Source organism: Dermacentor albipictus, chromosome 8 (assembly GCF_038994185.2).
Source record: "Dermacentor albipictus isolate Rhodes 1998 colony chromosome 8, USDA_Dalb.pri_finalv2, whole genome shotgun sequence".
In the NCBI taxonomy this organism is placed as follows: domain Eukaryota; kingdom Metazoa; phylum Arthropoda; class Arachnida; order Ixodida; family Ixodidae; genus Dermacentor; species Dermacentor albipictus.
The window spans coordinates 127277501-127290804 of NC_091828.1; the positions used below are offsets into that span (position 1 = coordinate 127277501).

The 13304-nt window shown below is 42.5% G+C and overlaps 1 protein-coding gene across 1 annotated transcript in view; it reads left to right on the forward strand.

Annotated features, from left to right (window-relative positions):
* The window catches only part of LOC135921886 (uncharacterized), a 32297-nt gene that overhangs the window by 3945 nt on the left and 15048 nt on the right, over positions 1 to 13304 (forward strand). Inside the window, exons 3-6 of the mRNA XM_065456288.2 lie at positions 1458 to 1754; positions 3088 to 3241; positions 8893 to 8985; positions 13062 to 13303. Of these exons, the coding sequence (XP_065312360.2) occupies positions 1458 to 1754; positions 3088 to 3241; positions 8893 to 8985; positions 13062 to 13303 (786 nt within the window). The remainder of the gene's footprint in view (positions 1 to 1457; positions 1755 to 3087; positions 3242 to 8892; positions 8986 to 13061; position 13304) is intronic.

Sequence of the window (13304 nt, forward strand, 5' to 3'; positions counted from 1 at the left end):
ATGCTTATAGCGGATGAGATGCGTTGAAAAAGAAAGCGTCTTGTGGAGCGAGGCCTTTATTAACAAAGTTTACATAGAAGCTCATGGCTCTAGGAGTGCATAATACCCTGAAAGAGATGTGGGAAGCACAATGCCTCTCACAACTCAATAGGCTCGCACTCACAAAACCAGGTAGAGATCTGCTCGAAAAGATCCATATTAATCTGCCTTATACGATAGACCAAAGGGAAGAGGTACCATGTGATGTGAGGAGACGCATCAACGTGTACCCCATTCCGCGGAACATGCATCCCGTATATAACATCGAAAGAAGAAAAGCAAGAGGGGAAGCCCTGCAGAAGAAATGGGACGAGCAACCTAACACCCTTTATGTGGACGCCGCAGGGCCAAAGAATGGAGTGATGACTATTGTGGTCTCAACGCCTTCAGGATCGATGGTGAATTGCGCCTCGATGAAAACTTCCAACCCCACTCACGCAGAGGAAGCAGCTATTGCATTAGCTATAGCATCTAACCCCAACGCCGATGTGCTCACTGACTCCCAGAACGCCTGTCGCAGCCTCAATAACGGATTAATTCACAGGTCAGGGTTGTCATTGCTGACTAAGCATCCACCCAGCCAAGCCTCTGTCATCTGGTTTCCCGGTCACCTGGAACTACCAGGAGGAAACGAAGCCGCTCACAGGCATGCCCGAGCTCTTCTATACCGGGCGTCTCCCCCTGATGACCTTGAAGAGTGCTGGGACCTAACTGCTTTAGCAGTGTATGCTGACATTCTCGCACCATACAGAACAGCCAGGAAGGAGTACCCGACACCACATAAATCCCTCAATAAGTTGCAAGAGAACACTCTTAGGAGGCTACAAACTAATACATACCCAACGCCAGCTAAGTTACACCAATGGTACCCTACACTATACTCCCCGCAATGCCCGCACTGTGGAGCGGTAGCTAACCTCTACCACATGGTGTGGGCTTGCCAGTTTAATCCCATAGTTGACCCCATCCCAAATCCCTCAAAAGAGCAGTGGGAGGCTATTCTGCTCAGCGATGATCCTGACCGTCAGCACTGGCTGGTGGGGAGGGCCAGCGCAGCAGCAGTAACCAGTGGGCTACCGGAATAGGCGGCCCACCCACGAGTTCTACGAATATCCTGTAAATAAAGATGTTTTCAATCAATCAATCAATACATAAAAGCTGACGACGACAATGACGACGACAATTATTATTATTATTATTATTATTATTATTATTATTATTATTATTATTATTATTATTATTATTATTATTATTATTATTATTATTATTATTATTATTATTATTATTATTATTATTATTATTATTACAGTGGACGATACATTTATGCACAACCATCAAGTAATACCTGCAGACTGCGAAATATATTCTAAGGAAAGTTAGTTGGTGAACCCTATTCGCAACATGTGGCGACCATCCAGGGGAACAGGCCAGACGACGCAAGCTTCGGAAAAAAGCGCACAACCAGTGACGCGGACGGCCTGGAACTCATGAAGTCATGTCTCGAATACGCCTGGAATCCGGCAGACGGCGTGCAGGACGTCCTATCCTTCTTGCAACACTTCAACCTGGACCTGCGCCGCATGGCGGACGATCCCGCCGAGGAGCCGCTTCACCGCATGATGCAGCTTTCCTTCGACTACGGCGTCGGCGCACCGGTTTCCTTCTCACGGAAGTACGACGTCACTGCAGAAGCACCTGCTCCGTTCGCACTGGAAGTAAGTATTTCTTTTCGAAGGTCTCAGAATTCGTCGCTATGCAAATTGAAATCGAAAAAATCCCCACATTTAAGTTACCCCTTGAATCCTATGCATCAATAACTTAGAACAAAAACTTTGTTTCCAGGACACTCTGTCAATCTTACATGATTTTCTGTTAATTTGCCGTTAAAGTTTAAACCTTTTGTGTATCTGATGTAAATTTTCGTAAAAGGCAAAGACGACAGCTAAATATGTAATGAAAAATTAATTACCGAATCGAGGGTAATTAGCGAACGGACTGCGACGGCTACTCGACCATTTACTCTCCACTCTGCTGAAAGAAGGAATAGTGACGAAAACATCGTAACACTTCTTCAGTCCTGTTTTTGTAATATGCTTCTCTTAGAATAGATCACCCAGACACATTATACAATGTATCTGCGGCGTATTGCAAAATTTAGTTTTCATGTTCATTGTTAAAGTCCGTGTCATCGAAAATAGTTTGTAGAAGTGTATGCCAATGTTAAATTTTAGTTATTAAGAAAAGCTATTCGGAAAGAATTTTTTTAATTTAAGAAACGGGTTTTAAAGCATACTCATGTATATGTAATGTTCTTCGTGTTTGAGATATGTTGGGCATATTTGATGTTCGTAATAAGGCCAATGAACATAGCGATTTGTTGTACCAGGTAATGCCGGCTTCTTGCGATGACCCATTTGAAGAGGCATAATTGATATATCTACGGAAAGCGGCTTCTTTTAACCCTGTTTGTTCCAATTATTGTTGCAGTAATTTTAATGCTTATTAATCATAATTCAAAAATCCCGCATTGAAAGAAACAAACAACAAACAACAAGATTATTATCAGAAATATGAGCCTCGGCAACTATGGTTACGTAACTGTTTTACTCGCTCCCGCAGATTAACATATTATCCCGCTCATATTTCCCGAATGTCCATATGTTGCATACGCCGATATTAGGCATCGTTGCGTATTTTCGCAGCGTGCTGCCGACGATATAACCCGTCCAAGGTGTAATAACAATTATTTTAAAAGATTTGTAGCCATACTTGGCGCCTTTATAAATGTGAATGAGGTACGGAGATGCATACGCTACCTGCAACCTCTCGATTTGCTTGCAGGTTATGAAACAAATTATTCGATGTGCTGTTGAGAAATCCACTCTCATCTTCTTCTCTTGATTCTTCCCTTTATCATGCAGAATCACAAAATACAGGTTTTTCACTTCGATTACAAAATCAGGCAGAGATGGTTAAGCTGCTCGAAATAGGAAAAAAAAAGTGATGTCGGCGCACTGCGTGCAAAAAATGTCGCTTCGTTCGGGCCAGATCACCCTGAACCCTGAAGTGAAGGAATTCGCCAGTGCCCTGCAATCGCTGGAAGAGGACGACGTTGACGACTTGTACCAGTTCCTCCTCGCCCACTACGCCCTCGTGGACGACGCGAACGTGACGGAGCAACTTATGGATGCGGACGAACAAAGTGAGTCGGTGCGTGTCCTCCGGGATCCATCACACGCCGCACAATCATGGAGGCCATCATTCGTGCAAGGTGTTCGCACTTTTCAGCGCCTACAGGTGGCGCGGCGGATGTTCAACATGGTCTAGCACAGTTTAGCACAAAGAAATTGGGAATTCTGATCTTTGATGAAGAGAGGAGTAATCAGGTTACATCAATTCAACAACAAGTCATACCCATAGCCAAGCAATATAAATACCTGGGTGTATGCACAGACGAAGGAAATACTTACTCAAGCTACCCCCAAGATAATCTGAAAATGAAGGGGAAGTGAAATGCGGCAATAATTATACATCAAGCACTTTTCGGCTACAATAAATATAAGGTGGCGCTCAGAATGCAGAAATGAGTGATGGTGCCAGCGCTAAAGTTCACAAATGCTATTATATGCTTAAACTCGGGTATCTTGTCGGCGTTGGAAGTTGACAAAAGATCGGTAGACCGTTTGGCTTTGGGAAACCAAGGTAAAACCACTCATGAGGCAGTGCAGGGTGACATATTTTGGGCCTGTCTTGAAGTAGGAGAAGCGCAGAGCAAAATTGGTCTTGAAGAAAGACTCAGTAAGTCGATCAAAATAAATGAGCGGACAAAGTGCACAAGTATCTGTACCTGAAAAGCGGAGACACAGAACAGAGGCAGACAACAGAAATGTTGACTATCAAGTAGAGAGTAATTGGAAGCGTAAATGAGAAACTGAAAATCATCAAAATGAAAGTGACAGAAACAGAGGCAGCGAACTAGATCTTTCTTTCTTTCTTTCTTTCTTTATTCATTTATTCAAGACATTCCTTACAGAAATGCCTTGGGGGACGCGACAAAAGGCACTGAACGTGCCTGACTGGGCCTCGCCACCCTTGGCAGCAGCAGTCACACAAGAACAATAATAACAAAAGTACTGACTACAATATGCTCAATTTGGAACACGGTAGAACTTAAACATCAATAAGTGTTCCTTATCAATAACATAAATCAATAACATAATAAATACACATACACATCAATAACATAAATACACACATAATTAGATACATTGTACAGGTATGTCGCAACTATCGTCCTAGTACAGAAAATATATCGGACTTTAACAATGAAAAGCCAAGACACAGAGTAATAGGAAACCAACTGGGATCAGTCCGGCACAATTTTTAGTCTGTGTTAAGGAAAAAATTTTTGAGCATTTTTCTGAAAATGTGCACTGAGGTAGCTGTAACGAGCGCTTCAGCAATTTCCGGATATTCGTTGAGAAGGTCTGGTATAATAAAGCTTAGTTTTTGATCTCCATATTTTGTACGAGAACGTGGCCAGGGTATTAAATTCTTTCGTAGGCAGTACGGACCAGGTTTCACTTGATATTTGGTTTGAATATGTGTTATTTGGTGCTGATGCCATATTTCCAGGGCCAAGTTGTATTTATACAATTTATGAATAGGCAGTATTTTATTAGATTTAAAAAAGGGTGTAGTGTCTTCAGAAAGTTCTACATTTCCGATTGCACGCACCACTCGCTTTTGCAAACAAAAAAGACTGTCTAGGTTGGTCTTAGTCGTTGTTGACCATACTAAGAAACAGTAACATAACCGGGAATGAAATAGCGCGTAGTATATCTGCCTTTTCACCGCAGACGGGATATAATATCTCACTTTATTTAAGATTCCAACAGCTCGCCCTAGCTCACTTCGGAGCTTGTCAATGTGAGGCGTCCATGAGAGGTTTTCTTGAAATGTCACCCCCAAAAATCTAACTGATACAGATTGTTCGATGGTAACGTTTTGAAATTTTAAATCCAAGTTTATAGTCGGGTGGTGTCCTCGCGGCCGGAAGAGTAAGTATTTCGTTTTGCTGATGTTTAATTGAAGTCTGTTAGATTGAAGCCACAAATCCAAACCTGCTAGCCATTTGTTACCTCGATGAAATACCTCTCTTTCATGAGCACCTGTGAAGAATACATTCGTATCGTCTGCGTATAAAATTAACTTTGTATTTTTGTTAATGTTTACAATATCGTTAATGTATAATAAAAATAACGTTGGTCCTAGTAGTGATCCCTGTGGTACGCCAAATTTTACAAATTTTAAGTCCGAATTCACGCCATTTATGCATGTGAATTGAGCTCTCGAAGTTAAGTAGCTTTTTATCAAAGACCAAGCTTTGCCCCGTATTCCATACAATGGCAATTTCTTTAAGAGCACATCGTGTTCGACACAGTCAAAAGCTTTTCTGCAAAGAATAGAAACAAAAAAGACAGAGATTTACAAGAATGAGAAGAAATAAATTAGAACGGATACTCTTCACGAAAACACAAAGGGAAGTGCTTTGCTATTTGAGGTTCGAGCTGCTTGCCTAAGTAAAAAACATACCAGAGCATATACGCATCCTAATGGAATGCGACATGATTCACCCTGTACACCTACAGCTTACACCTTACAGAAGGACATGTACTTAAAGTGGACGGAAGCATCAACCGGGCAGCAGCCGATATAAGAAAGAGAAATTTAGTGTGTCGGTGGAAAAAAGGCAGGGAAGAGCTTGCTAGGACCGGATATGTTACAGGCTATGGTAGATAGAGAACACATTCTTTAGCAAACAGCGCTGATAACGGGGCACAGGAAAGAGGCACACGGCACAGGCGCTGAGTTCCAACAAGTATGTTTATTGCGCGAGCACAGAATATATAGGCAGAGAAGTAATAGTAAATAGATAAATGGCGTGAAACCATGAAGAGATAGACTTGACATTGTAGGTGGGCGGAGACTAGTTAAATTTGCAGGCACGCGATTTCTTTCTCTAGTAACTGGATGGATTGGATGGTGAACTTATGCGTGAAGGACCATGTTGGATGATGGAGAATGCTTCGATAACTAGATATAGAAGTTTTAGGGCAGTAAGAAGAGGTTTGTACAAAATGCTAGAATAAAAAAAAACATGTTGAGCATTACTGGTTAGCTCAAGCAGTCTAGGTGACTATTTATCATCGCTCCTTTTTAAAGTTAATGCCACTAAGTCATCATCATTAGCATCGTCATCATCATCTTGGGAACAGAGGTGATGAAGGGGTTAATAAGAAAGCGTGCGGATTTGGAGATGCTGCTTCGCTCAGCACAATTTTAGGTCGTTCTAAATAAACAGACACTTGTCTCATCGAAAATGGTGTTTGTTTAACGGCTGCCACGTTGTGTGTTGCGGAATAAAGAAGACCGTATTCCGGTAGAGCTTCCTTGCAGGCAAGGAAGCGCTGTAGTAGGTGCGCCGTGTACGATAAACATTGAGGTTAGAAAGAAAACCGTGCTGTAAATGTAGTGCATTTCTCCCACGTTTCCTAATGTCTGGGTTGTAATATCCGTTTGTCTCGTGCAAGAGTAGGCGCCCAGCAGTTACGTGGAAGCTGAGCACTCTTGTACTATGCAGTTAACGAAGGTAGTGCGCTGGTGAAGTGGCTCGCTGTCATGCTGCTAACCAGAATATACAGTGCGTACAGCAATAAAAAACACGACCGACAGCGTCACTTTAATTGCTCAATGCTCGTTGATAATGTCAGAGTCACAAGTAAATAGTTCAGTAGTGTCGAGTATAAGACAACTAGCTGTGTCCAGCGCGCATTGTCTCTACCATCGCTTTGTCTGACTGGTGCGTTGGTTTGTTGTACAGCGCTTTTGAGAGAATCACCATGTTGGTGCCCCAATTTCTACAATCCAGCCCATGCATGTCATGGATCAGGTCATTGAGAAATGTGCTGAGTACAGTCTACCCCTCTATACGGATTTGAAAGATTACGAGAAAGCATTTTATTCAGTAGAGATACTAGCAGCTATAAAGTCATTACATGATCAAGGGGTATATAAAGCACACATGAATAACTCAGCGAATATATATACAACGTCCACAGGTACTGCCATTCTCCACAAGAAAACGGAAAAATCCCGATGATGAAATGGGTCATTCAACGGGAACCAATCTATACAATATAATTCCAAGAGGAAATGAAGCCAAAAAAGCATTCAGGTAATTATCTCTGGTTGAAACTTATATGTAGAATATAGGGAAGGAAATGGAAATGTGTGTCGACGAAAAGATAACTTGTCACTGGAGGGCACCGAACCCACAACCTTCGTATTGCGCTATATTTAAATCACGCCAATGCTATTCACGGCACACATAGAAGTATTATTCAAATTTCAGATTGGGAATGGATTAGTGAAGATTAGTGGCGAATATCTCAGTACTCTATGGTTTGCAGATGACAATGACCGGATCAGCAATGCTGGGGATGAATTGCAACAGATGATTGAAGACCTAAGTCGAGAAACCGTAAGAGCAGGGTATAAAATTAATTCGCAGAAGACGAAGGTAATGTCCAGTATCCTGGCAAAATAACAATTCAAGGTTGGCAGTCAGCCTGTATAAAACCTTCGAAAGGGTATATTTATCTAGGTCAATTACTCACACGAGAGCCTGTTCATGAGAAGAGAAACTACAGATGAATAAAAATGGGTTGCAGTACATAAGGCAGGCATTAGCAAATCATCATTGGGAGCTTACCAGTGTCGTTGCAAAGAAAATTGCACAATCATTGCACTCTACCGGTATTTTCATATGTGGCAAAAATTGAGATTAACAAAGAAGCTTGAGAACAAGTTAGAAAACGTACAAGGAGCGATTAAACTAAATATGCTAATTGTAAATTTAGAAGACAGCAACACAGGGGTGTGGATTAGTGAGCAAATGGGCTTAGCCGATAATCTGGTTGACATCAAGAGGGCGAAATGTAACTCGGCAAGTCATATAATGCCTAGTGCAGATACTGGTGGTCTGTTACTGGGGGTCTGTTTAATGATAATAACTGGTCTGCCAACTGATGATTTGTTAGTTATAAAATGGGAGCCAAAGGAAAGAAAGCACAGTTGAAGACGGCAGTTAACTACGTTGCGGGAAATGCTTAAAAATGTATAACTAGCAATCACAGATTGATAGGAGAGACTGTCCTGCAGTGGACATAATAATTGGTTCTTGAGGATGATGACGATGTTGATGATCTTGATTATGACGATTGCACTTTTGAGATATGTGGTTTGTTCTTTCTCACTGTTTCACCGTTTCCTTGCAACCTTCAGCTTCGAAGCCCATGTATTTGCGTGGTGCCGTAGGAGCACTGCGCTTTGCGCACACGTGTATGTGTGCATGTGTGGGTGTGACATGCGTCTGAGATGTACAGTACTTCTGCTTAGCCATTCGCCTCCTTTTATGGTTGTCATTCAGGCAGGTGTATGGAGAACAAATCGATAATTATGCTCGGTCAATAGTGCGCATTCCGAAATCGATTCAAGCATGTGATTTACATGTTTCCCTTACCCTTTCGAGCCCAAACATATCATGTAAAAGAAAATGTAGGGACGAGCTACTGATTCACTTTGTAAGCCTGTAATTTTTTAGCGTGCACGCAAAGCTCGAGTACAGAAGCGGCTTTTGCATTCGAACCCCGTTTAACTACAGCCGCCTCGGTGGGTTGCCGAACCCACAACCTCCGGCCCAGCAGCACAACGTTGTAGCTACATAACCACTTCAACGAGTTAATGAATGTGGCTGCTTATAACACGTATTTATTTGTTCGCTGGATCCAGTTGCAGAGTTCATGAACAGGCAAGCAGCTGGCTCTATGCGACCACTCAGAATGAATGTCCGGGTCCTCTCCAACACTACGGGCATCGCGACAGGTGTGTTTCTATAGCGAAACCTCTGTTACGCTACTACAGGGGCCATACTCATGATCGCTCGCTTTAAACGCTCATTTCTTTAATAAGTCTATCGTTTCCGGGCACGTTTTCTTCATACCACGATGACGCGCTCGAGATGGTACGTCAGTGTGACGTCTTGTATTTGAAAATAGTAGTATGACGTGCTGCGAGCCCTCGTGGCACAGGAAATGTTTGTTGGTCCCTTCAGCATGAATATTCAAGAATTCTCGCCATTACCGCTAAATAAATAAATAACATATCACATTAGGTTATACGAAGATGAGTGCGTCGTTTATATGGACATAGAAAATGACGATGATGCTTTCCTTTGAAGGCTGACCTTGACAAAATTCTTGATTGGTACCGAAAAAGGCACATGAACCTCAATACCATGAGATGTAGTCACAGTCACGTCAGCACAAAGCGAGTTAACATTTTTTGCAACTGCCATCTTGAAAGCGTACTAATCGAAAAGCTAGATCAGGCAAAATACTTCGATGCTTCGTTTTCTCATCAGAGCTTAAATAGAAAAAAAAAGCATATGAAGTACGTCACCTTAATATCACGGCGTGTTCTAAACATTATTCAAAGCTCCGCTGGAAGTTAAATGAACTAAATATTTTTCTAACCCGAACGTGCTTCATTGGTCTCGGACCCGAACACTAAAGTCCTTATTAATAAAGTGGAGGCAATACGATATGATTCCCTACGTTTGGTGACAAATTCCTATTGCTATGATATCAGTCAATTTTAAGGAGCTCTGTTTCATGGTACACTCTGAAACTTTGACGCACCTTTTCTAGATGTCCATTCCTAAAGCAGATTCCCTGTGTGGAGATGGCAAGTGATCTTCAGCCTTTCCCACGTACAAATCTAGAAGAAGGGACAACAACAAGGAAATCTGAGAGTATTCCTGTCGCCCATCTACATTTCAGGTGTCATTTCTTTGACAGATAATTGCAAAGCGGAACACCCTGCTTGGCACTGTTGTATCCGCGCCTGGTAAAATGTTTGCAGCTGCACTCTGGTTGCCCTTGTGCACAGCTGGTCATAATTTGTAACTGTGGACATTGATTATTTTTACGCAGCTGTAAGCACTCTATGCATTGTATCTATATTTTCGTGCTTACCCATGCATTGTTCATGCTTCTGTTTCTATTTGTTTTTCCTTTTTGTTTCTTTCTTCTTATTTTCCTTTCAGTTCTGACTCTGCTTCGTTTTGTACTTTTTCACACTTTAAACACCCCCCACCTCCCCCCCCCCTCCTTACAATGATGCATCAGGGCGAATGAAGGCCCGCCAATAAATAAAATAAATAAAAATAATTTAAACAAACATAACGTTTAACCATACCCGAGCAGGCGTAATCGAAATCTGTGATGTCATTTCGATAGTCATTGTGCCTCTGTTTACTAATGCTCCTCTCACGGCAATAGTTATCGGTTTGCTATTACGGAAGCATCAATGTAATAATGCAGCCTAATTTAACATTCCGATTTACATGTCCTGCATTTAAACTGGCGCTAAAGGAGCACTATTAAATCTGTTTATACTGACAAAGTGTTATTTCAAAACTATAATATTGTTTGCCTGTTTTTTGGGGGAAAGAAAGTTTTATACTTACTGAAGAAACAAAGCTTCCTCTATGTGAATTTCGCGTTAAAATCACAGACACACTATGCGTCAGCCTCACGTAGTGGATTTCTATCTTCTCGTACAGAGCCCCCTTTGCCCTGCAGTGGGCGTAACCAGGCTAATGATGATGATGATTACTAGCATAGAAACAGCGCAGTCGGCGTGTTCGCGGGCTCTACCCATGTTGCCATCTTATTTGCACAACATTTTAGTACAGTCCCAAGCCTTATGACAGTGAACACGGGAGCGCGTGCCCTATGGTACATGCAGAGCACTCTGGCGAGTGGCTAGCACAGTATCGTAGTTTGAAGATTAGGCGGATGGCACTCCCTGATCATGCTTGCGCATCGTCGGCAAAATTATACTGCCAAACTATGATCAGTATGCATGTGCATGACACCATTTTCAGATTTGATGCGGTGATGACAGTAGCAGATGACGCGTGAACGCATAGGGGAGTGCGTCTGCTAAATATACAAACAACGACGGTGCACTAGCTCCTCTTAGAAGTGCTATGCGTGTACTAGTTGGCACGCGCTCCCACATTTTCTCTCATAAAGCTTGTGAATGTATGCTTCAGTGTTGTATATGCACGCAATCGCGCATCGCAACCTTAGTGCCTTTAACTCTCCATCCATCGGACTGATCCAAAGTGGTCAAACAAGGGACATAGTTAGGTCCAATGTATTTACAAGGGGGACTTGTATTTCTGAAAAACATCTTGCTTCACGTTGGCTACAATTATATTACTTGTTCGACCACCTTTAATCACTTCAAGCGCTTCTCTCTGAACTTATCTACACTTAATTATTTATCCCATGCTACCCGCGTTAACGTAGCGGCTTAGGCATCAATGGCTACACATAGTCATCGGAGTTTGTACATGTAATTATAATAATTGTTCAGCAACAGCAAGCAAATATCACAACGATGAAAAAAGTATAAAAAAGAGAAAGAAAAGGACAGCAGACTTGTGCGATGTTGCCGAATGACAACTCAATGTTCAGAGAAGCAGTTTCTGTTAAACAGGCGTAAGAAGGGTATCAGATGCCTATAATTTAAATTAAGGGGTTTTACGTGCCAAAAACCACTGTCTGATTATGAGGCACGCCGTAGTGGGAGACCCCAGAAATTTCAACCACCTGGGGTTCATTAGCGTACACCTAAATGTAATTGCCTATAATTTCATCGCATACTTAAAAAAAAAAAGAAACATTGCCCGTATGTAAACATTGCCCAGATATAACACTTACGAGCAGTTCTCAAGGAATATTTACATAGGCAGTAATTTGTCCACTCACATTTTACTGCGATCGTCAGAAAAATTGGCCAGAGTCTCCCCCCCTCCCCCCCTCACGCCTAGTCTTTCTTAAGGTATATCTAGGTTGTGTTAACAGGTAAATGTCCCAGGGCAGCGGAGCAAATTCTGCGTTGTTCGTGCAACACGCTTGTAAAGCTCCGGTACGCGTGCATACGTAAGTTACTGCAAAATACGTTTTCGATCCCGGCGCTATGAAGAACGGGTAAAACATTGTTCGTAATTCACCCTTACTGCAACTACATGCCTTGTATGCAGTTACAACAACAATGCAACTACATGCCTTCTATAAAGCATGAAAATTCAGTGAAGGCAAGTATTCAGTAGCCACTTGCAAAGTACATAATTATTCTCTACATTTCAAGTTTTCGCCACACGTAACCCACAGAGTGTCGGGCCTTCTATAAATCATGAAAATTTAGAGAAGGCGCGAATTTAGTAGTCACTTGCAAAGTACATAATCATTCCCAACATTTCAAGCTTTTCGTACACCTAATCCATAGAATGTCGTGCACTTCTGCAAAAGTGCTAATTCTCAGCCATTTTAGTCCTCCCATGAATATGAGGAAACGTGAAATCGTTTCATATAACGTCTCTAAACGGGCCGGAAACTAGGACATAACAATATTATTGAATGCCTGATTGGCACGCACATTTGTGCACACAGTCGCTGGCTGTTTCCCCTAACCTTCCTCACATTTCTTCAAGATATACACCTCGTGAATGATCTTGTTCAGCTAGAAAATTGTAGAAACTGGCATATAATGTTTTCAAGGGCTTCTAGCCGCAATAACAACCTCACAATAGAATGCCTTCAATAAACGCGAATAATAAGCATAGCTCAATCACATGGGTTGTCAGTCGAGTAAGGAAAAAAGCAAAGCAGAACGTGTAGAGCTCACAAAAAGCATTGGAATTGTGTTTGAGTAAAGCTGTCAAAGGTACCGTAGCAAATGGAGTCGTTGAGCTCCCAGCTACGCTAGCAGTCACACTGTTCCACTTCCGAAACAGTGTTTAGGAAGGACGAGTTTCCAAGAGTATTCGTGTCGAATAAAAAAATCGCTGACTCTGATATGCTCGGAATGTGTCCTTCGTGCGGCAGACCGGTGGAAGCAGCTGTTTGCTCGGTTCGGCTTCTCCGAGCACGCCGTGAACGAGCACGTGACCGCGAACGAGCAGGCTCTTGCCCTGGTGGCGTACCTGTCGCGCACCGAGGAGAGGCTGGCCATGCGGCGGGTCCTGGCCTGGAACGTCCTGCGCTACCTGGTCGGACCCAAGGCGGACGTCGTGGCGGCCTTAAACTGGACCCGTGATGAAGAAGCTCCACCCAAGGACGCGGTTGTGG